Raw genomic sequence first — 25,212 nt, 5'->3', positions numbered from 1 at the left:
GAAGGGCCTGTTAACCATCACGAGCTCTCGACACTCTTTGGAAGGCAAGTTCATATGCAGCATGAAGACAGTGAGAATCCAGGGATGAGGGCCAAGGTGGGAAACAGCCAGGGCCAGGAATGAAGAGCTGAGAAGCCCTAGACTCCTCCGTGACTCCATCTATCCTGCAGGACCACACAGCCCCAGCACTCAACCACGTCTCCCACTGTCAGCTCTGGCAGCAACCACCCCGGACTCCCTCTGGCTCACAGAAGGAGCCTTCCTGGGGCCCTCGGTTTAGCCAAGAACACTGACTCCAGGCCTGGGCCCTCAGGTACGTGTGGGAGGGCTCACCTGTCTATCTACCCCTGTGCTGGCTGTGTGCCCTGGGTGACTGAGGTCACTGTGTGACCACATGCCACGGGGAAAGGAAGCTCCCACTGCCAACAAACCCACTGGGCAGCCCTGGCCGGAGCATTGGAAGTCCAGTCACGTCCCCTTCAAGAGGCTGAATAGATAATTAATGACAGGCAGTGTGTGCAAGGGGGCTGGGCTGTGCAGACTCAACTTCAAAACTCCCGAGGCAGGAACAGGCAGCGGCTCTTCGCCCTGATTCAGCAACTTTAGAGACCCCATAAGATCAATAATTCATCACAAACCCGCAACCAAGTTAGAAGGCACACGAGGAAAGAACCGGGTCTTCTAATCAGTTTTTTTTTTTTTTTCCTCTGCTCAAAACACCAAGCACAGAGCTCTGAGCTTGAACTGAATAAATCTGCCCGCCGCCTGGTGGGGGGTGGTCAGCGGGGGCCCCAGTTCCTGCCCACAGGTCCACTCAGCATGGGCTGTATGCGGGGGGTGGGCATGCACACATGTGTACACGTATGCACATAAGTCGGCCAGATACCACGTAATAACCCCCATGTACTACATTTATCTGCCACCACCCATCTGTCGGTTTGTCATACTGTGGTGGCTTGCATGTAGCTGTGATGCTGGAAGCTATGCCACCAGGCATTTCAAATACCATCAGGGTCGCTCATGGTGGACAGGTTTCAGTGGAGCCTCCAGACTAAGACGCCAGAGAAAGGCCTGATGATCTTCCGAAAATCAGCCAGCAGAAACCCTATGGATCGCAACAGTACATTGTCCGATATAGTGCTGGAAGATGAGCCTCCTAGGTTAGAAGGCATTAAAAATACACAGCGGCAGCAACAATGGACTCGAACACACCAGCGATCATGAAGATGGCGCAGGCATGGAAAGCACTCTGTTCCCTTGTACATGGGGCCTATGGCAACAGCAACATTGCATACCATAAGACATATCTGAGAAATGATAAAGTCGTGGCCAATTGAACACGTCCAGGAGCACACACACACAAATACAGTGAAACCACACGACAGGTGCACATTACCAAGGTGAGCTGACCTCAACACGCTCAGCAGAAGCCAGAGAGCAAGAGGTGGTCAGCTGTGAACAGTCGTGCCGCCCTGCCTGCGTGGCTCTGTGTAGGGATCCCAGGTTGGGGCCGCTTGGCCCTTGGCTGGCCTGTCCTGGTTCCCGAGAGCCTCCCAGAAGAAGATCCTCCAGACCCCGTTGCCCTGACCACTTCTCCACCCAGTGCTGACCAAGGACACAGCCATCTATCCCAGCCCAGAGGAAGGCACTGCCCCGGTCTGCACTTGGCTTCTTCCCAGGGGACCACAGGGCAGTTTGGCCCCCTAACTTGTGTCTTGAAGCCAACTGTAGGTCCCACCCCCATGCCAGATGTGACACTGTGGTCCCCAAGAGAGTAGCACATCCCCTCTCTGGGCCTCTCTGGACTTGGGTACTGGTTTCAAACTCCACCCCCCAGGGCCCAAGCCTCCTTGAAGATACTCCAGGAAAAGTTTTTGGGTCTCCTTTTAATTATCTCCAAATTACTTTAATAATAACATTTAATACCATTTTTAATAATAAAAGAAAAAAATCTTTCTGATTGAGTGCCCCTTTGTTAATTTGGGAAGCCACGTTAAAAGGCTTTTGTGAAAGTAGAATGAAGCTTCTAGTATCATGTTTGCTTAATGAGAATCCTGATATTATAGAGTGAGCTACTTCAAAGCCGTTAACATTTGAAACTGCTTATCTACGTAAATCAAATTTTCTGAATATTTTAAAAACCAGTTTACAACAATGGGAGGCAGTGAGTCAGGGGCTGAGGATAGCATAAGTTTGCAAACTTCATCCCCAAAATCCAACTGATATTGTTGATTTTCAGCAAAACAGAGTTACTATTTTTATTGATTGCTTATACGGTTGCTATGAGTCAGAATCAACTTGACAGCAATGGGTTGGGTTTTTTTGGTTTTTGGTAATGAGTATGGAAGTGTCAATGCACAGAAAATTAGGACAAACACAAAACCACTTTGATCTGTCTTAGTAATAATGACGTTCTTCGCAGGATCTCATTTGAAAAGGAGGATTCTGCTGCTCAAAAGGTTTAAAAATTATGGACTAGATTATTCTAAGCTCCCTTTAGCTCAAAACTTGTAAAAATCTCTAAAGGATCACAGCAGAGGGATATTCGAGCTTTGACCAAGTCCTTAGCAACTCAGCAGCAAAAAGAAAAAAATTCACCCGGGACTAGGAACAGCTCTGCTGTCAAATCGTTAGAAAGATGAGTTTTCACCATGCCCAGTTTGTTTTCCACGTTAACGTCTCGTTTTAGCTTGTTCAGACGTGAGGTATATTTTTAGCCACCTCCACAACCTTCCAAATTCCCAATTTTAAAGGCTTTCCACACTGTCAGACAGGACAGCAAGAGAGAGCTTTACATGGTCATATTAGCATCAGTGCCCCCAGGAATATTTGTTTCTCTCAGCTCTTGACTGAAAGAGTACCCCAAACCAAAAAAAAAAGAAACCAGACCTGTTGCTATCGAGCTGATTCTAACTCACAGTGACCCTATAGGACAGAGTAGAACTGCCCCATAGGGTTTCCAAGGCTGTAATCTTTATGGAAACAGACTCCATTGGAGTCACTGGGTGAGTTCCAACCACCAACCTTTTGGTTAGCACCAAGTCCTTAACCACTGCTCCACCAAGACTCCTTAAACAGTATCCCTAAATTCAAGAAGGATGAGGTGTTTGTTTTGTATAAATTACCAAGGGATGGGAATATAGAACTAGGAAAAAAAAAAAAATTTTTTTTTTTTTTTTAGGTGTACAGTAATTCTAATGAGAGTTGTGCAGACATCCAGACCAAAAATCCATGGACAACTTTTATAACTGCTTTGTGAGGATAGGGCATGAGAGTATTAGATTTCCATGTCCCATCTTGGGTTTGCTAAAGTCCAGTCAGGCTGGCTTTGTGTCACAACCATGGTCTTAACAGTTGTAAATGGCACACAACCATCCCTGAGACCTGGCGCACAACCATCCCTAAAACCCAGGACTGGCTACGTAATTTGTGATACTCAGGGAGAAATGAAAACACAATGTCCCTTGTCCAAAAGTTAGGAATTTCAAAGCCTTCTTAAAACCGAGCAATAATTTAACTTAACTAGTAAAGAATGAGAGCCCTAGTGGTGCAGTGGTGAAAAGCTCGGCTACTAACCAAAAGGTTATTGGGAAATCCTATAGGGCAGTTCTACTCAGTCCTATAGGGTCACTATGAGTCGGAACGAGGACAACAGATTTGGGCAGCCAACAGGTAGTAAAGAAGGTCTGCCTTGAGCATTGTGCTCTTTTGAGAACTATCTATGTGGGATCAAATTGACAACAGTAACTCCAAAGATTAGATAGGAAACTTAGGGGGCAGTGAGTTTATGTTAATAGGTGAGGAACAATTCGGAAAAGGAGGGTGAGAATGGTTTTCCAACTCAAAGAATGTAATCAATGCCATTGTAGTATACATGTAGACATTGTTGGATTGGTGTATGTTCTGCTGTGTATAACCTCAAAAACAACAACAAATAAAATAATTTTTTTTTTAAGTTAGTAATTTCAAAATGGCAATCACAGAGCATTGAACCAAGCTCAGGGGCCCTTCTGAGCTTGGGGCCTGTGGAACTGCAGGGGCCACACCCCGGTGAAGCCAGCCCTTGCCGGGAGAGCAGGACACACCCATCAAGGTACAAGCCCTTCCAGTGGGGTCTCATTATCTTTGTGCAAAACAGAAGAGCACATTTTTATCTTAACTCAAATGCAGCCTGAGCAAAGACATGGAATTCTTGAATTCTTTATAAGAAGCTTTCCATCATAAAAATTTTATAAGATACCGTGGCTTTTGGGCCTCAAATACCTCTTTCAGTTCTATATCAGAAAAGTAAATTTGTACTAAGATCGTAGCTCATTAAATCGGAAATCCAAATAAGGTCTGTAGTTTAGTTTTGTTCCAACATCAGTGCTCTGGTTTTGATAATGTACTGTGATTATGTAAAGATGTTACCACTGGGGGGAGCTGGGTGAAGGGCACACAGGACTCTATGTACTAATTCTTAACTTCTTGTGAGTTTAAAAGTATTCAAAAAAAATTTTTTTAAGCAAATAAATAGCTCTAAAATGTGTATATTGTTGTTGTTAGGTGTCCTAGAGTCTACCACACTTATAACAACCCCATGTGACAGAGTAGAACTGCCCCTAGGGTTTCCTAGTCTGTAAACTTTACAGGAACAGATTGCCAGGTCCTTCTCCCATGGAGCCATTGTGGGTGGGTTCAAGCTGAAGACCTTTTGGTTAGCAGTCGAGCAGTTAACTGTCACGCTAGCAGGACCCCTTAATGGCCAGTTAGATAGACGGAAGTACAGGTGGGTGATATGCCCGACCTGTGGTGAAAGCCCCACTTCTCAGGTTTTCATTGACTATGTGTTCATTCTACCAATATTACAGAATCTTCTAGAAGGTCCACCTCTCAGGGAACCAGCAGTCAGTCATTAGTGAGGTTATCCACAGCAGGGAGTCCCAGAGTCCCCAGGGCCAAGCGGAATTGACCTGATGCACATGCCGTCAATGGGAGCATCTCATTTGTGCCCTAGGGGAATATACTGATTTACCGAAAAGGTAATGCCTATCCTCACAGTTGAAAACAAAGCAGGTGTGTGTATCCTTCCACGCCTTTCCCTTGTCCTGTGCTCACATGCAAACAGAAATAAACTTTATGATGAGGGGGAGAAAAAGTGTGAGAGGGAAAGGGATGGTGGAGAGATGAGGAAAAACACTAGCGAAAGGGAACTGCCTGCTCATTGTAAATACAGATGCTTGCATCCTATCATCTGTGGTACTTGGTTGTTGTTGCTGGGTGCCGTTGAGTCAATTTCAACTCATGGCAACCCCATGTGACAGAGTAGAACTGCCCCGTAGGGTTTTCCAGGCTGTAATTTTTACAGAAGCAGATCACTTGGTCTCTTTCCTGCAGAGCCGATGGTTGGTTTGAACAGCCAGCCTTTCCATTAACAGCCGAGCACTTAACTGCTGTACCACCAGCGGTACCTAAAAATTGGATATGCAATGGACAAGATCTAGAAGGTGGCATAGACAAACGACACTGTGTAGTTTTAGGGATGGGACTGAGGGAACTTTTGCTTTGGATTTGTGTTATTTTAACACAGGCTCTTTCAATAATGAAATAAAAATGTTAAAGAAAATAAAGCAGGCAATGGACCTTGGCAATGATTTCATTTAAGATATTTTACGGTTTGCAGCAGATTTTAAAATAGCAGGCTCCCCAATAAATCACAAATGACAGCTTCGGCACAGGATGTGAATAACGGTTTATTTAGCCAGTCACCACATGTGCCCTTACTATTTGCAGGACGCTGGAAGGGAACCAAGAGACAGCAGGAAATGGAAGCCTGCAGGCCTTGGTTTCCTCCCAGCAGGAAGGGAAATAAGAGCCCTCCCCCGCAGGTTCTGGTGATAATTCAGTGGGATTAAGTCTGCAGGGTGCGTACCCCAGGGTGCTCAGTAAATCTGACCTATTACTGTGCTTACCAGGAGGAATGTGTCTTCTTCGAGAAGTTTACGGTCTGGTTAAAAACCACTTGTCATCCGCGGACCCCAAATCATGGCAACCCACGTGTGTCAGAGCAGAACTGCGCTCCACAGGGTTTCAGTGCTGACTTATTGGCAGTAGATCACCAGGCCTTTCTTCAGAGGCACCTCTGGGTAGATTCAAACCTCTAACCTTTTGGTGTGAACGGTCTGTATCATCCAGGGCCCCACAGACTGGTTAAGGAAGAAGGAAAGAGAAGTCACCACCAGCCCAAACAACATGTTTGTAGGAACAAGAAGGCAGCATTTCCCCAGGAGTCTGGCTGGGTAAGCAGACCACAGGCTGGACTTGGCCCCTACAACCCTCTTGGCCAGGCATCCAGGGGACAGGACACAACTACTCAATAATTTTTGGCAGATCTGTGTTAATTCCTGTTTTCTAAAGTGTGAGACACTTATTGCTTACAAAAGAGTATATTTAACTTTTTTGGGAAACAGGGTTTTAAATATCATTGAATTGCATGGTGAGAAAATGATTCCCTTTCTAATTTTTTCAGTACTTGTAATTACATGGAGGAGACAGCTCAGTGTGGTACTGGCATCTCCTCTTTAACACCTTCTAATAATCGCTTCTCTTCCTTTTTTAGCCAACAGAGAGGCCAGGACTTTTGGCTCCATTTTCTGCCTGTGTCTATTTTCACACTCACCTGCCCTTTCTACAAGTAAAACTGGATTTTCATTAACAATTGTGAAGAAAAAAAGTTATAAAAACATACTAGTATGTGGGAGGCAGGCCAAGATGGCGGAGTAGCCAGATGTTTCCTGTGGTCTCTCTTACAACAAAGACCAAAAAAACAAGTGAATCGATGATATATGACAATCTAGGAGCTCTGAACATCAAAGGCAAAGTTGAGGAAGTAGACTGAGCGGTGGGGTAGGGAGACACGGTTCAGGAGCAGCAAGGAGTTGCCAGGCCCGACCCAGCGGGAACAGGCCCCTGCAGGCCAGATCTGCTGGCGAAAGCTCTGTGAGGCAAGCAGTGGTGTTGAGGATGCACTTTCCACATCAGGAGAGGCCGAGGGACAGAGAGTCCACTCATGCCTCCAGAATCGGTGACAAGTGGCGCTCAATCGGCAAAAGATAAGTATATGTGCCTAACCTACTGCGCAAATCAAAAATACCCCTTTGGGAAAAACTGCTGTCCCATTTACCTGCCCCCTTCCCACTCCACACTAGGCCTGAGCTGGCTTCAGAGATTGCTGCACCTTCTGTGCCAAAAGTAGGACCTACCACACTCCCTGAGCCATTCTCCCGGCCTTGGAGAGGGAACAAATTAACAAACAGGAAAAAAGTAATCTGCCAGCTCCCCTAAGCCAGGAACTCAGGGCAGACACAGCTCCTTTGCCCAGGCACAGGCATAAGGGGTCCAAGGGCTTCGAATGCCTTTCACCCTGCAGAGACCTGTGCAGGCCCATTTCAACAGCAGTGGCAATTTCATGACATTTGACATTGCTCTGCCTATTAAGCACTGGTCCTCACCTACCCACATCAGGGACCTGAGCACTGGTGGCTCCACCCACACCCCTAACCAGAAGAACAAAGTAGAAGGCCTTGTACTACCTTATTATAGAACCTAGTATACCGCCACAGTAGTCAGAATAGCCTGGTACTGGTACAAAAACAGGTACATAGACCAATGGAACAGAATTGAGAATCCAGATGTAAAATCATCCACCTATGAGCAGCTGATATTTGACAAAGGCCCAAAGTCCATTAAATGGGGGAAAAGACAGTCTCTTTAAGAAATGGTGCTGGCATAACTGGATATCCACCCGCAAAAAAAAATGAAACAAGACCCATACCTCACGCCATGCACAAAAACTAACTCAAAATGGATCGAAGACCTAAATATAAAATCTAAAACGATAAAGATCATGGAAGAAAAAATAGGGACAACACTAGGAGCCCCAATACATGGCATAAACGGAATACAAAACATTATTAACAATGCACAAACAGCAGAAGAGAAACTAGATAACTGGGAGCTCTTAAAAATCAAATACTTACGCTCACCTAAACACTTCACCAAAAGAGTAAAAAGACAACCTACAGACTGGGAGACTACTCTGGACACCACAAACATGATTAGCATCTAATCTCTAAATTCTGCAAGATACTGCAAAACCTCAATAACCAAAAGGTGAATAACCCAATTAAAAATGGGCAAAGGATATGAACAGGCACTTCACCAAAGAAGACATACAGGTGGCTAACAAATACATGAGGAAATGCTCACGATCATTAACCATTAGAAAAATGAAAATCAAAACTACAATGAGATACCATCTCACTCCAACAAGGCTGGCATTAATCCAAAAAACACAAAATAATAAATGTTGGAGAGGTTGTGGAGAGACTGGAACACTTATACACTGCTGGTGGGAATGTAAAATGGTACAATCACTTTGTATATCAATTTGGCATTTCCTTAAAAAGCTAGAAATAGAAGTACCATACTATCCAGCAGTCCCACTCCTTGGAATATATCCTAGAGAAATAAGAGCTTCACACAAATAGATACATGCATACCCACGTTCATTGCGGCACTGTTCACAATAGCAAAAAGATGGGAACAACCTAGGTGCCCAAAAAGATGGGAACAACCTAGGTGCCCATCAAAGAATGGATAAACAACTTATGGTATATTCGCACGATGGAATACTATGCAACGATAAAGAACAACGATGAATCCGTAAAACATCTCATAGCATGGAGGAATCTGGAAGGCATTATGCTGAATGAAATTAGGACAAATATTGTATGAGACCACCATTATAAGAACCCAAGAAAAGGTTTAAACACTGAAGAAAATATTCTTTGATGGTTATGAGAGTGGTGAAAGAGGGAGAGGAGTATTCACTAACTAGATAATAGACAAGAATTATTTTAGGTGAAGGAAAGGACAACACACAATACAGTGGAAGTCATCACAACTGGACTAAACCAAAAGATAAGAAGTTTCCTGAATACAACCAAACACTTCAAGGGACAGAGTAGCAGGGGCAGGGGTCTGGGGAACATGGTTTCAGGGGACATCTAGGTCAATTGGCATAACAAAGTATGTTAAGAAAGTGTTCCACATCCCTCTTTGGTGAGTGGCGTTTGGGGTCTGAAAAGCTAGCAAACGGTCATCTAAGATGCATCAATTTGTCCCAAACCACCTGGAGCAAAGGAAAATGAAGAACACCAAAAACATAAGGAAAATGTGGGCGCAAGAGACAGAAAAGGCCACATAAACCAGAGACTCCATCAGCCTAAGACTGGAGGAACTAGATGGTGCCTGGCTACCACCAATGTCCTCACTGACAGGGAACAAAACAGAGAGTCCCTGATGGAGCAGGAGAAAAGTGGGGTGCAGAACTGAAATTCTTGTAAAAAGACCAGACTTGATGGTCTGGCTGAGACTGGAGGGACCCCAGAAGACATGGCCCCTGGACTTTCTGTTAGCACAGAACTAAAACCATTCCCTAAGCCAACTCTTCAGATAAAGATTAGACTGGACTATAAGACATAAAATTATACTGGTGAAGACTGTGCTTCTTGGCTTAAGTAGATACATGAGACTAAATGGGCAGCTCCTGTCCAGAAGTGAGATGAGAGGGCAGAGGAGGACATGAGCTGGTTAAATGGGCATGGGAAATACAGGGTAGAGAGGAGGAGTGTGCTGTCACATTATAGGGAGAGCAACTAGGGTCACATAACAATGTGTGTATATGGTTTTGTATGAGAAACTGACTTGAATTGTAAACTTTCACTTAAAGCACAATAAAAAAAAAAAGTTTAATTTTAAAAAATGCCAATGGTGAAACCACCCATAGCAGAATCATGGGACCCTAGAACGCTGGCCCCCTCCCCCCGCCACTTTCTTTTTCTTCACTTAGCACTGATTAGGAATATACGTTTAATATCCTCATAGCCAACAGTCTACTAAATATATGCAAGTGGGATGCGTACACTCCATATCACTGGGACCCTGGGTTTTAGTTCACAGGTTATCTTAAACAAAATTATCAGTTATTTGAAAATTTTTATTCAACTTAATATTTTGGCAAGTTTAATAATTCAGCCTGGAGGATTGCAGAAACGTGTTGAAACATGCTTATAAAACCACCCACCCTGGTCTATGGCAAATTTGTCTCATCGAGTCACATTTGCCTGAGCTTATACGCCGTTCCAAGTACAGGAAAACTGTGCTAAATATTCCACATCATTGGCTTTGACAAAAAGCTAAAACTTTGTCTTAGGGACAGATTTAAAAAACAAAAAAAGACTTTGGGTTTGACTGAAGCTTCATCATGGGTCTAATCACCTCTTCTCAACAAAAGCACCCCTCTCCCAATGGCATTTGTCTCTAGTTTGCCATTTCAAGGATTATCATCCAAAAGCAACACCGGCATGGATGGATAGTGATTAAAAAAAAAAAAAGATGTGTTTGATATTTTTCCCAGTTGTGCCAAAAGACTCTCACCCGTGTTGTTTTCCCTCAGAAAGCAAGGACACCCACTCTCCCCAATTTCGGGTAAACACTCACCATCGTCAACAGCATGGACAGGGATGGGGTAAAAGCTGTCCTTCACGTGAGGGGATTCTCAGTTGATTTGCTTCCTGGTGGTTAACTGCTCCCGAGTTTTCATCAGCGGTGACCTAACTTGCTGGATCATGAACCAGTTTATAGCTTGTTTAAGGAAACACACACACTGTTTAAAATCAAAATTACATCAAAGACCAATTCAAATATATCACAGCAAACACAATTCCTGCCACAAGTAATTTGGGAAATTCTAAGAAGAATTAAGCTCCAAGAGTGCTCGTGAATTTAATGGGAAGCACAGGGAAGACACTCAGAGTACTCTATTAGTTGCCAAATTGACATTCCGTAGAATCAGGAAAAGTCTCCTCCTTATTGGGCTAAACGTAACTGGAACTACCTCAGGGCAATGTTCTATCCTGGAAAAGAACCAGTCTTCAGTTGCCTCTAGGCAAGGGAGGATTAACAGTAAGTAAGGTACACACGGCTTAAACACACACACACACACACACACACGGCTTACTTGTGCTTATTTACTAATCTGTAACGCACAAATGTGGTGAAAAACAGGTGAAATTGTGCACTATGGATTAGTAAGTAAGCAAAAGTAAGCCCAAGTGTACCTCGCTTATTGGATACTCCATCCCTGCCTCTGGAGCCCTGGTGGCATAGTGGTTAAAGAGGTCAGGAGTTCAAATCCACTAGCTGCTCTTTGGAAACCCTATCGGGTAGTTCTACTCTGTCCTATAGGGTCACTATGAGTCGGAATCGACTCAACAGCCATAGGTTTGGTTTTTTGGTTTTGGTCCCTGCCTCTAGGTGCTGGTTGTTGTTGTTAGCTGCCATCAAATTAGCCCTCGACTGATGGGCACCCCATGCAAAATGGTACCAGACCATTGTGATACATAGGGTTTAAAACGTCCCCCAGGGCACATCTCGGCCCACCACAAAAAACCCGCAGCCTACACAGTGGAAAAAGCAATATTTGAGGCTAATGTGAACAGACTATTCAGTCCTTAACTTTGCGATCCAAGTACTCATTGAGGGCCTGCCTATGTGCCCGAGTCCCCGAGTGGTACAAATGGTTAAGTGCTTAGCTGCTAACCAAAAGATTGGAGGTTCAAATCCACCCGGAGGTGCCTCGGAAGAAAGGCCTGGTGATCTCCTGGAAGATCAGCCATTGAAACCTAATGGAGTGCGGTTCGACTCTGATGCACACACGGTCACCATGAGTCAGAGTCGCCTCAGTGACAACTAGTTTAGTTATGTGCCAAGAATACTCAAAGGACAGGACTACAACTGGTAAACTCGTGGCCATCGGGTCGATTCCAACTCGTAGTGACCTTGTAGAACAGAATAGAACTGCCCCTTAGGGTTTCCAAGGCTGTGATCTTTACTGAAGCAGACTGCCACATTTCTCTCCCACAGAGCAGCTGGAATTTTTGAATGGCTGACTTGGTGATTAGCAGCAGCGTGTTTAACCACTGTGCCACCAAGGCTCCTTGGGAATACAACAATGAATGACTTTCAGGCCCTAGGCCATTGGTTCTCAAAGTGGGATCCCCACCAGCATCCTCAGCATCACCTGGCAACTTGTAGGAAATGCATCTCTCAGGCCCCGGCCCAGGCCTACTGAATCAGAACCTCCAGGGGTGAGGCCCAGCTATCTGCATTTGCATGGTCCCCCCAGGGTTCTGCTGCACACCACCCTTGACAGCCAATGCTTAAGAGCTGGGGTACTCAAGGGGGCACGGCCCCACCCACAGCTCCGTGAATGCTTGACCAGCTCCCTGTGAGGAGATGGTTACAACAACTTAGAGCAAGCATGCAGCAATGTGGGGCATCGTTGGCCCTTTCCCATGGACCTCCACATGCATGACCGTTTTTAGGGTAGTTCTTTTTTATTACATTTTGCAAAATTATCACTCCTTGGAGGATTGGAAATTAAAAAAAATAAAATCTGGTCCTTCCCGACAGAAGCATTGCTCTAAGCAGGAGTCTCTTGAAATGACAAGACTCACTCTAAAGCACAGACGAGAACGTTGCGGGGCAGAGGATCTAAGTTAACGGTGGTGAAATAATCAGGGCAGACACTGTGATAATGGCAACACAATGTGAAGTACGTGACTGTTGTCAGGGAACTGGACACATAAAAACTGTTGAACAGGTGTATGCTTTGTTGTGCATAATTTTCACCAAAAATGGAAATAAATAAAAAAGAAGGATGCCCAAACTCCAGGGCCAAGCAGACAGAGATGGGGGCCAACTGCTGACCAAGGCCTTACAAAAGGGCCTGGAGGACCTCCGGGGGCCCCATGGAGACAGGCCCAATGAGGCCAGATCTTCCAATGTTTCAAGAACATCCTGAAAATTCAGGTTGTTATGTAAAATCTCTTAACTTTTAAATGCTGGAAACTTTATTTTTAAAAACAAAGCACTTCTGTTGCTGCCGGTTTACAAGCTCAAGGGAAGAGGGAGATAGAAGCTCAGAACAAATGATTCTAATACAAACATGAAGACCGAATAAGGGAACATGGATGTTTAAGGGCAAAGGGAGACGAGCAAGTGAGTGCTGCCCAGCAGGGTCGAAGAAAGCGACCACCACAGACATTTAACGGGGTCCCCGGGGAGTTCTCTAGTGGCGGCTTCTGTTTTCATAACCAATCAAGAGCCAACCTCCCCAACACCTACGTCACTTTGAGCTTTTCTTTCAAAGCAGCGAGTTTTCAGGCAGAAGTCCTGTTGGAGATGTGGCTGATTCCACTTAAAAACCTCCCTCCACTCTTCTCTTCTCACCTTATGTAGTTGTCGTTAGTGGCTGTCAAGTCGGTTTGACTCCTGGTGGCCCCACGTGTTACAGAGTGGAACGTTCCATAGGGCTTTCTTGTAATCTTAAAGGAACCAGGTAGTCACGCCTTTCTTCCTTGGTACCTGCTGGGCGGGTTTGAACCTGCCACCTTTAGGTCAGCAGTCAAGTGCAAACCATCTGTACCAACTAAGGAGCTGACCTTTCTCACCTCACACGGCTTGAAATTCTATCCAGATCTGTAGCATTAAAAATTCCCAGCTGAATTCCAGCTTGGTGCTGTCCTCTCCAATCATGATGAAGGCCCCCAGTTGAAAGGCAGATGGTTCAGGTGGTTCATTGATTTCCATCACCTCCATACTCACGGTGGCTCTGGCCCCAGTCTCTACTGGCTTCTGAAGCTTGGCCCCTTCGTAAGAGATGAGCCACTCCTCATTTTCAATGGAAATGACAAGCTTTCTTGCTGGGAGAGTTTTGTAATCCAAAGGCTGCAAAACCCAAGAGGGAAGATGTCATCAGCACCGAGTCAACTCTGAGAACCAGAGCAGTGTGGCTTCTGCACTGCATTTATTATTTACATTGTCTTTGATAATGATCAAAAGACAGTCTTCAGCTCATTTTCAAATCACTAATGGAGTTCCTTTTTTTTTTTTTCCTCCTCCTTTTCTGGTTGAAAAGAGCCACCATCCATCAGAAGGTTATGAAAAATGCAACAAAAATCCTAAAACCTGATGAAATATTTATGTGAAAACCCACCGCAGAAAATCCGGAAACTTAGGGAAACAGAGATGCTGTTAGTCATAATTATTCAGGCTACAAAGTGGTTGGTAACTTGAAAAGATTGAAAGGTTAGAAATTCTTGGAAAATTCAACCCTGGGCATTTGGTTTAATGTCTAGAGAGCCTGGCTGTTCACAGTGTAGTCCCTGGACCATCAGCTGCACCGGGGAGCTTGTTATACTGACAGGCAGAATCTCCACCTCACCAGACCCACTGACTCAGAGCAGCTTTGAACCTGACCCGAGTTGAGTCCTGTACTACACTGCAGACCCTGGATACTCTAGGGCCAGCTGAGAGTGATTAAGATAAAAGGCACTGGACTCAGGCTGCCCCAGTGAGAAACCTATACAGTAGCCCACCTCTCTTATCCACAGGGGATACATTCCAGGACCCCTCATGAATGCCTGAAACTTCGGATAGTACTAAACCCTATATATATATATGTTTTGACCTATACATACATACCTATGATAAAGTTTAATTTATAAGTTAGGCACAGTAAGAGATTGATAACAATAACTAATCATAACATAGAATTATTATAACAATATACTGTAATAAAAGTTATGTGAATGTGGTCCCTGGGCAGGATGGAGCAGGAAGGCTTGGAATTTTATCACACCACTTATTTAACATTTTCGGACCACGGTTGACTGCAGGTAACTCACACCGTGGAAAGCGAAACCTCAGATAAACAGGTGGGGGCCTACTGTACTCTCTGGCTGTGCAAATTCATGAAAACGAACCAGCCTCTCTGGGCCTTGATTTCCTCGTCTGTAAAATGAGATCATACCTCCATCCAAGGCCAGCTGCTCCATGAGGCACAGCGATGGGGGCCCACACAAATGTTTTAATTTCTTTTAAAATTAGAAGAAAACAAAAATAACTTTTAGGGTTGAAGAAAAGATTTTGATTTTTTATCACATCAGGAAAAAAATGAACTTTTTAAGATCCATGCAAATCTATTAAGTTTTATCTAAAGTAGAAAAGAAAATGTTAATGCAAAGTCATGCAGAAATAATTCTTGAAATCGCAGAACATCTCATAACATGGATGAATCTGGAAGGTATTATGCTGAGTGAAATTAGATAGTCCCAAAAAGACAAATATTGTATGAGACCACTATTATAAGAACTGAAGAAAAGGTTTAAACACAGAAAAAAACATTCTTTAATGGTTTCGAGGTCGGGAGGAGGAAAGGAGGAGGTATTCACTAAATTGATGGTAGACAAGAATTATCTTAGGTGAATACAGAGGAGGTCAGCACATCTGGACTAAACCAAAGATAAAGTTTCCTGAACACAAGCAAACACTACAAGGGACAGAGTAGCAGGGGTGTGGGTCTGGGGACCATGGTTTCAGGGGACATCTAGGTCAATTGGCATAACGTTAAAAAAACGTTCTGCACCCCACTTTGGTGAGTGGCTTCTGGGGTCTTAAAAGCAAGCGGCCATCTAAGATGCATCAATTGGTCTCAACCCACCTGGAGCAAAGGAGAATGAAGAACACTAAAGACTCAAGAAAAATAAGAGCCCAAGAGAAAGAAAGAGCCACATAAGCCAGAGACTCCATCATCCTGAGACCAGAGGAACTAGATGGTGCCCAGCGACAGCCAATGACTGCCCTGACAAGGAACACAACAGAGAACCCCTGAGGGAGCAGGAGAGCGTTGGGATACAGACCTCAAATTCTGGTAAAAAGACCAAACTTAATGGTCTGACTGAGACTAGAGGGCCCCCAGAGGACATGGCCCCCAGACTCTCTGTTAGCCCAAAACTAAAACCATTCCCAAATCCAACTCTTCAGAAAGGGATTGGACCGGACTATAAGACAGAAAATGATACCAGTGAGGACTGAGTTTCTTGGCTCAAGTAGACACATGAGGCTATATGGGCAGCTCCTGTCCGGAGGCAAGATGAGAAGGCAGAGGGGGACAGGAGCTGGTTGAAAGGACACGGGAAATACAGGGTGGAGAGCAAGTATGGTCACATAACAATGTGTGATTAAGTTTTTGTATGAGAAACTGACTCGAATTGCAAACTTTCACTTAAAGCACAATAAAAGAGAGAGACAGAGAGAGAAAATAATAATAATATTTGAGATTGGTATTATCTTGGTGGGAGGAGCACAGGAAGGCAGGAAGCTGAGTGTCCGAGCACGGAAGTTATAACCAGGCCCTGCTTTCCCCACCAGGCTGTCATGAGGATTCAGGGAAGCATGGCACATGATATGCTGAGCACATTGTAGACATTTACAGATTTTACCTTCTTGTTGTTGCTGCTAGCTGCTGCCAAGTAGTCCCCTGACTCATGGTGAGCCCACACAAGACAGGCTAAGACCATCTTGATCCACAGGGCTATCACTGACTGATTTTGGAAGTAGATTGCCAGGCCTTTCTTCCTAGTCCATCTTAGTCTGGAGACTCCACTGAAATCTGTTCAGCATCCTAGCAACACCCAAGCCTCCATGGACAGACGGGTGGTGGCTGCACGTGAGTTGCATTGGCCAGGAATTAAACCCAGGTTTCCCGCATAATATTAGCTATCCTACAGAAAAACACTTCAGCATCTACAACCTACACTTTCCGTTATAGTTTTACCTTGAGGATGCTTAAAATTTCCTTCATTGTTTTCAGGGTCAGTCAAAACATCAAAATGCCCCTCTTCATTGCCATCCCATATGTTGAACTTTACTCTCCAAGCTGATCTAAGTGTCAAATCACGGCCTTGAACCAGGAGACACAGCACGCCACAGCTGACTCAACCTTTGGGAATCTGTATCTCTTACTGAAAGAAAAAATCACCATTTCAGTGTCAGTGAGACAAAGAAATGCTGGTGCAGAAAGAAAATGCAGGTCCCTCAGCACAACTACCTAGATATTTCTCTTGCTATTGAACACTGCCCTAAGGGGTTGGAAACCCTTTCGCTACGACAGAACCAACATCAGAAATCAACGCCTCTTGTGGTTTGGTGTCTCTGGCTGAATAATTCTGAAAGTTCTCTTAAATCCAGCTCAATGCACTCTTTTTTCTTAGAATCTTTAAAAAATAATAATATACATTCTAGTTGACGCTGTCTGGAAAACCCTGCTCTTCTTCTAAAACAGGACGCCTGCAATTGTTTGGATCAAGGTGATGATTTTCCTAACACGTGGAAATCCCTAAAATTGCCTGTTATTCAATACTTTTGGTGACAACATAATGTCTCTGGACAAACATGTCAAAATAACAACGTGTATTTTGTTCCCCGGGTTTGCTTTTGAGGGCACAGCTTTTTACCAAGCCAGGGAAGGGTTTCGAAACAACACTCAAATGTAATATTATGTTACAGGGACTATATAATTTTTGATGCAGTGCTCTTATTTAAAAAACGTTTAACTTTGATTTATAAGGTTTTTTGTAATTTAAATGACACCCTTGAAGGATAGTAATTTATGTCACTGGTTAAGCAATGGATACTACCATGTGCCAGATGGTGTTTTAGGGGCTGTGAACAAAATAGGTGAAAACTAAGTGGACATGGAGGCAAGTGGGCTTAGACAATAAATGAAATAAGTAAATTAAATAGCTGCTATGAAGAAGAAGAAGGCATGCAGGGGCCGGGGTGCGGCAGGATAGGGGCGGTTTGGTTTTTATCTGGGTAGTCAGTGAAGGACGCCCTGAAAGGGACCAGGAGAAAGAGGGAAAGAAAACAAATATTTCCTTTTTTTTTTTTTTAAGTGAAAAACCACTTTATTAGGCATTTCAATAAGAATTTAAGCCTGGCAAACCTCTTTATGTCAAGTAAACTTTGGTACACAGACATCCTGAAAAATGAAAGAATGTCACGCATCCTTTCAGCAAATGGAGACAGTCCAGGTTATTGTTGCACAACACTGCATGGTAAAGCCGTTTCAGTGGAATTATTTAACTGCAGAATACTGTCTTTTCTTTTTGTCCTTAGAAATACATTTTCCACGCCTCACTTCTAATTTTATATAATATTCATCTAAGACATTATCATTCTAAAACTAATAGTCTGAGATTTCATTTACATGATCAACATTACCATCATTCTTGGTCTAGAGTGCTGCTCTCTATTTGAATTCGTCTATTGAGTGTCTAACAATTGTAAAATGTCCTTGTTTTTCAATTTTATTTTCTCTCCTATTATGGATAAGGAGCCCTGGTGGAACCGTGCTTAAAGCGATCGGCTGCTAACCGAAAGATTGGTGGTTCAAAACCACCAGAGGTTCGATAGGAGAAAGATGTGGCAGTCAGTCTGTTTCCGTAGAGATTTACAATGTCCTTGGTTTTCAGTTTTATTCTCTTCTATTATGGGTGGAAAATGAAAACTATTTGAATATTTTGAAAACCACATGGATTAGTAAAAATAAAAAGTTGAACACAGATCCTAGTGGTTTTCCTTTTTTCTCTTCGCAATCTCACATACCTTAAGGGGTCATATTTCGAGACTTGCGTAGTGGGTTTCTACACTTCCTTAAGCCCTAGGATCTTTGTTGTTGTTGTTGTTAGGTGCCATCGACTCAGCTCTGACTCATAGCGGCCCTATACACAACAGAAAGAAACACTGCCCAGTCCCGAGCCATCCTTGCAATCGTTATGCTTGAGCTCATTGTTGCAGCCACTGTGTCAATCCACCTCATTGAGGGTCTTCCTCTTTTCTGCTGACCCTGTACTCTGCCAAGCATGATGTCCTTCTCCAGGGACTGATCCCTCCTGAAAATATATCCAAAGTATGTAAGACGCAGTCTCGCCATCCTTGCCTCTAAGGAGCATTCGGGCCGCACTTCTTCCAAAACAGATTTGTTCGTTCTTTTGGCAGTCCATGGTATATTCAATATTCTTCACCAACACCACAATTCAAAGGCGTCAATTCTTCTTTGTTCTTCCTTTTTCAGTGCCCAGCTTCCACATGCATATGATGTGATTGAAAATACCATGGCTTGGGTCAGGCGCACCTTAGTCTTCAGGGTGACGTCTTTGCTCTTCAACACTTTGAAGAGGTCCTTTGCAGCAGATTTACCCAATGCAATGCATCTTTTGATTTCTTGACTGCTGCTTCCATGGCTGTTGATTGTGGATCCAAGTAAAATGAAATCCTTGACAACTTCAATCTTTTCTCCGCTTATCATGATATTGCTCATCGGTCCAGTTGTGAGGACTTTTGTTTTCTTTTTGTTGAGGTGTAATCCATACTGAAGGCTGTGGCCTTTGATCTTCATTAGTAAGTGCTTCAAGTCCTCTTCACTTCCAGCAAGCAGGTTGCGTCATCTGCATAACGCAGGCTGTTAATAAGTCTTCCTCCAATCCCGAGGCCCCGTTCTTCTTCATATAGTCCAGCTTCTTGGATGATTTGCTCAGCATACAGATTAAATAGGTATGGTGAAAGAATAAAACTCTGATGCACACCTTTCCTGACTTTAAACCATGCAGTATGCCCTTGTTCTGTCTGAACAACTGCCTCTTGATCTATGTAAAGGTTCCTCATGAGCTCAATTAAGTGTTCTAGAATTCCCATTCTTCACAGGGTTATCCATGGTTTGTTATGATCCACACAGTCGAATGCCTTTGCATAGTCAATAAAACACAGGTAAACATCCTTCTGGTATTCTCTGCTTTCAGCCAGGATCCATCTGACATCAGCAATGATATCCCTGGTTCCATATCCTCTTCTGAAACCAGCCTGAATTTCTGGCAGTTCCCTGTCGATATACTGCTGCAGCAGTTTTTGAATGATCTTCAGCAAAATTTTGCTTGCGTGTGATATTAATGATATTGTTCTATAATTTCCACATTTGGTTGGATCACCTTTCTTGGGAATAGGCATAAATATGGATCTCTTCCAGTCATTTGGCCAGGAAGCTATCTTCCATATTTCTTGGCATAGACGAGTGAGCACCTCCAGTGCTGCATCTGTTTGTTGAAACATCTCAATTGATATTCCACCAATTCCTGGGGCCTTGTTTTTCACCAAAGCCTTCAGAGCAGCTTGGACTTCTTTCTTCAGTACCATCGGTTCCTGATCATATGCCATCTCTTGAAATGGTTGAATATTGACTAATTCTTTTTGGTATAATGACTCTGTGTATTCCTTCCATCTTCTTTTGATGCTTCCTGAGTCGTTTAATATTTTCCCCATAGAATCCTTCACTATTGCAACTCGAGGCTTGAATTTTTTTCTTCAGTTCTTTCAGCTTGAGAAACACCAAGTGTGTTCTTCCCTTTTGGTTTTCCATTTCCAACTCTTTGCACATGTCATTATAATACTTTACTTTGTCTTCTCGAAAGGCCCTTTGAAATCTTCTGTTCAGCTCTTTTACTTCATCAATTCTTCCTTTTGCTTTAGCTGCTCGACGCTCAAGAGCAAGTTTCAGAGTCTCCTCTGACATCCATCTTGGTCTTTTCTTTCTTTCCTCTCTTTTCAGTGACCTCTTGCTTTCTTCATAGATGATGCCCTTGATGTCATTCCACAACTCGTCTGGTCTTCTCTCACTAGTGTTCAATGCATCAAATCTATTCCTGAAATGGTCTCTAAATTCAGGTGGGATATACTCAAGGTCATATTTTGGCTCTCATGGACTTGCTCTGATTTTCTTCAGTTTCAGCTTGAACTTGCATATGAGTAATTGATGGTCTGTTCCACAGTCGGCCCCTGGCCTTGTTCTGACTGATGATATTGAGCTTTTCCATCGTCTCTTTCCACAGATGCAGTCAATTTGATTTCTGTGTGTTCCATCTGGCGAGGTCTGTGTGTATAGTCGCTGTTTATGTTGGTGAAAGAAGGTATTTGCAGTGAAGAAGTCGTTGGTCTTGCAAAATTCTATCATTCGATCTCTGGCATTTTTTCTATCACCAAGGCCATATTTTCCAACTACTGGTCCTTCCTCTTTGTTTCCAACTTTCGCATTCCAATCGCCAGTAATTATCAATGCATCTTGATTGCATGTTCGACCAATTTCAGACTGTAGCAGCTGATAAAAATCTTCTATTTCTTCATCTTTGGCCCTAGTGGTAAATTTGAATAATAGTCGTATTAACTGGTTAGGCGTATGGATATTATCCTATCACTGACAGTGTTGTACTTCAGGATAGATTTGAAATGTTCTTTTTTTTTTTTTTTTAATTTTTATTAAGCTTCAAGTGAACATTTACCATTCCAATCAGTCTGTCACATGTAGGTTTACATACATCTTACTCCCTTCTCCCACTTGCTCTCCCCCTATTGAGTCAGCCCTTACAGTCTCTCGTTTCGTGCCAATTTTACCTTCTTCCCTCTCTCTCTATCTTCCCATCCCCCCTCCAGTCAAGAGTTGCCAACACACTCTCCCGTGTCCACCTGATTTAATTAGCTCACTCTTCATCAGTATCTCTCTCCCCCCCACTGACCAGTCCTTTTCATGCCTGATGATTTGTCTTCGGGGTTGGTTCCTGTCCTGTGCCATCAGAAGTTCTGGGGAGCATTGTCTCTGGGATTCCTCTAGTCGCAATCATACCATTAGGTGTGGTCTTTTAATGAGAATTTGGGGTCTGTATCCCATTGGTCTCCTGCTCCCTCAGGAGTTGTCTCTTGTGCTCCCTGACAGGGCAGACATCGATTGTGGCCGGGCACCAACTTGTTCTTCTGGTCTCAGGATATTGTAGGTCTCTGGTTCAAGTGGCCCTTTCTGTCTCTTGGGTTCTTAGTTGTCGTGTGACCTTGGTGTTCTTCCTTTGCCTTTGCTCCCGGTGGGTTGAGACCAATTAATGTATTTTAGATGGCTGCTTGTTGGCATTTAGGACCCCAGGTGCCACAATTCAAAGTGGGATGCAGAGTGTTTTCATAATAGAATTGTTTTGCCCATTGATTTAGAAGTCCTCTCAAACCAAGTTCCCCAGACCCCAGCCCCTGCTTCGCTATCCTTTGAAGCTTTCATTTTATCTCGGAAACCTCTTTACTTTTAATCCTGTCCAATTAGGCTGACCTTCCTTGTTTTGAGTGTTGCCTTTCCCTTCACCCAAAGCAGTTCCCATCTACAGATTGATCAATAAAAAGCCCTCTCCCTCCCTCCCTCCCTCCCTCCCCCCTTTGTAACCACAAAAGTATGTGTTCTTTTCCGTTTTTTCTATTTCTCAAGATCTTATAATAGTGGTCTTATACAATATTTGTCCTTTTGCAACTGACTCATTTCGCTCAGCATAATGCCTTCCAGGTTCCTCCATGTTATGAAATGTTTCAGAGATTCGTCACTGTTCTTTATCGATGCGTAGTATTCCATTGTGTGAATATACCACAATTTATTTACCCATTCGTCCGTTGATGGACATCTTGGTTGCTTCCAGCTTTTTGCTATTGTAAACAGAGCTGCAATAAACATGGGTGTGCATATATCTGTTTGTGTGAAGGGTCTTGTATTTTTAGGGTATATTCCGAGGAGTGGGATTTCTGGGTTGTATGGTAGTTCTATTTCTAACTGTTTAAGATAACGCCAGATGGATTTCCACAGTGGTTGTACCATTTTACAATCCCACCAGCAGTGTATGAGAGTTCCAGTCTCTCCGCAGCCTCTCCAACATTTATTATTTTGTGATTTTTGAATTAATGCCAGTCTAGTTGGTGTCAGATGGAATCTCATCGTAGTTTTAATTTGCATTTCTCTAATGACTAATGATCGAGAGCATTTTCTCATGTATCTGTTGGCTGCCTGAATATCTTCTTTAGTGAAATGTGTGTTCATATCCTTTGCCCACTTCTTGATTGGGTTGTTTGTCTTTTTGTGGTTGAGTTTTGACAGAATCATGTAGATTTTAGAGATCAGGCGCTGGTCTGAGATGTCATAGCTGAATATTCTTTCCCAGTCTGTAGGTGGTCTTTTTACTCTTTTGGTGAAGTCTTTAGATGAGCATAGGTGTTTGATTTTTAGGAGCTCCCAGTTATCGGGTTTCTCTTCATCATTTTTGGTAATGTTTTGTATTCTGTTTATGCCCTGTATTAGCGCTCCTAGGGTAGATCCTATTTTTTCTTCCAAGATTTTTATCGTTTTAGTCTTTATGTTTAGGTCTTTGATCCACTTGGAGTTAGTTTTTGTGCATGGTGTGAGGTATGGGTCCTGTTTCATTCTTTTGCAAATGGATATCCAGGTATGCCAGCACCATTTGTTAAAAAGACTATTATTTCCCCAATTGACTGACACTGGTCCTTTGTCAAATATCAGCTGCTCATACGTGGATGGATTTATATCTGGATTCTCAATTCTGTTCCATTGGTCTATGTGCCTGTTGTTGTACCAGTACCAGGCTGTTTTGACTACTGTAGCTATATAATAGGTTCTGAAATCAGGTAGGGTGAGGCCTCCCACTTTCTTCTTCTTTTTCAGTAATGTTTTGCTTATCCGGGGATTCTTTCCTTTCCATATGAAATTAGTGATTTGTTTCTCTATTCCCTTAAAGTATGACATTGGTATTTGGATTGGAAGTGCGTTGTATGTATAAATGGCTTTTGGTAGAATAGACATTTTTACTATGTTGAGTCTTCCTATCCATGAGCAGGGTATGTTTTTCCATTTAAGCGTGTCCTTTTGAATTTCTTGTAGCAGAGTTTTATAGTTTTCTTTGTATAGGTCTTTTACATCCTTGCTAAGATTTATTCCTAAGTATTTTATCTTCTTGGGGGCTACTGTGAATGGTATTGATTTGGTTATTTCCTCTTCGGTGTTCTTTTTGTTGATGTAGAGGAATCCAAGTGATTTTTGTATGTTTATTTTATATCCTGAGACTCTTCCAAACTCTTCTATTAGTTTCAGTAGTTTTCTGGAGGATTTCTTAGGGTTTTCCATGTATACGATCATGTCATCTGCAAATAGTGATAGCTTTACTTCCTCCTTACCAATCTGAATACCCTTTATTTCTTTGTCTAGCCTAATTGCCCTGGCTAGGACTTCAAGTACGATGTTGAATAAGAGCGGTGATAAAGGGCATCCTTGTCTGGTTCCCGTTCTCAAGGGAAATGCTTTCAGGTTCTCTCCATTTAGAGTGATATTGGCCGTTGGCTTTGCATATATGCCCTTTATTATGTTGAGGAATTTTCCTTCAATTCCTATTTTGGTGAGAGTTTTTATCATAAATGGGTGTTGGACTTTGTCAAATGCCTTTTCTGCATCAATTGATAAGATCATGTGGTTTTTGTCTTTTGTTTTATTTATGTGATGGATTACATTAATGGTTTTTCTGATATTAAACCAGCCTTGCATACCTGGTATAAATCCCACTTGATCAGGGTGAATTATTTTTTTGATGTGTTGTTGGATTCTATTGGCTAGAATTTTATTAAGGATTTTTGCATCTATGTTCATGAGGGATATAGGTCTAAAATTTTCTTTTTTTGTAATGTCTTTACCTGGTTTTGGTATCAGGGAGATGGTAGCTTCATAGAATGAGTTGGGTAGTATTCCGTCTTTTTCTATACTTTGAAATACCTTCAATAGTAATGGTGTTAAGTCTTCTCTGAAGGTTTGGTAGAACTCTGCAGTGAAGCCATCTGGGCCAGGACTTTTTTTTGTTGGGAGTTTTTTGATTACCATTTCAATCTCTTTTTTTGTTATGGGTCTATTTAGTTGTTCTACTTCTGTATGTGTTAGTTTAGGTAAGTAGTGTTGTTCCAAGAATTTATCCATTTCTTCTAGGTTGTCAAATTTGTTAGAGTACAATTTTATGTAGTAATCTGATATGATTCTTTTGATTTCATTTGGTTCTGTTGTGATGTGGTCCTTCTCGTTTCTTATTCGGGTTATTTGTTTCCTTTCCTGTTTTTCTTTAGTCAGTCTAGCCAATGGTTTATCAATTTTGTTAATTTTTTCAAAGAACCAGCTTTTGGCTTTGTTAATTCTTTCAATTGTTTTTCTGTTCTCTAATTCATTTAGTTCAGCTCTAATTTTTATTATTTGTTTTCTTCGGGTGCCTGATGGATTCTTTTGTTGCTTACTTTCTATTTGCTCAAGTTGTCGGGACAGTTCTCTGATTTTGGCTCTTTCTTCTTTTTGTATGTGTGCATTTATCGATATAAATTGGCCTCTGAGCACTGCTTTTGCTGTGTCCCAGAGGTTTTGATAGG

The 25,212-nt window shown here is 42.9% G+C and overlaps 1 protein-coding gene across 1 annotated transcript in view; it reads right to left on the bottom strand.

Moving 5' to 3' along the window:
- Window positions 1-6,832: 6,832 nt before the first annotated feature.
- CDH26 (cadherin 26) overlaps window positions 6,833-25,212 on the bottom strand; it is a 45,322-nt gene continuing 26,942 nt past the window's right edge. The window contains 6 exon segments of the mRNA XM_064276442.1: window positions 6,833-6,948; window positions 10,480-10,624; window positions 10,626-10,686; window positions 13,562-13,833; window positions 16,724-16,741; window positions 16,743-16,906. Coding sequence (XP_064132512.1) covers window positions 6,833-6,948; window positions 10,480-10,624; window positions 10,626-10,686; window positions 13,562-13,833; window positions 16,724-16,741; window positions 16,743-16,906 — 776 coding nt within the window.

This window comes from Loxodonta africana, chromosome 24 (genome assembly GCF_030014295.1).
Source record: "Loxodonta africana isolate mLoxAfr1 chromosome 24, mLoxAfr1.hap2, whole genome shotgun sequence".
In the NCBI taxonomy this organism is placed as follows: Eukaryota; Metazoa; Chordata; class Mammalia; order Proboscidea; family Elephantidae; genus Loxodonta; species Loxodonta africana.
This window is presented reverse-complemented; position numbering and strand designations above follow the sequence as displayed.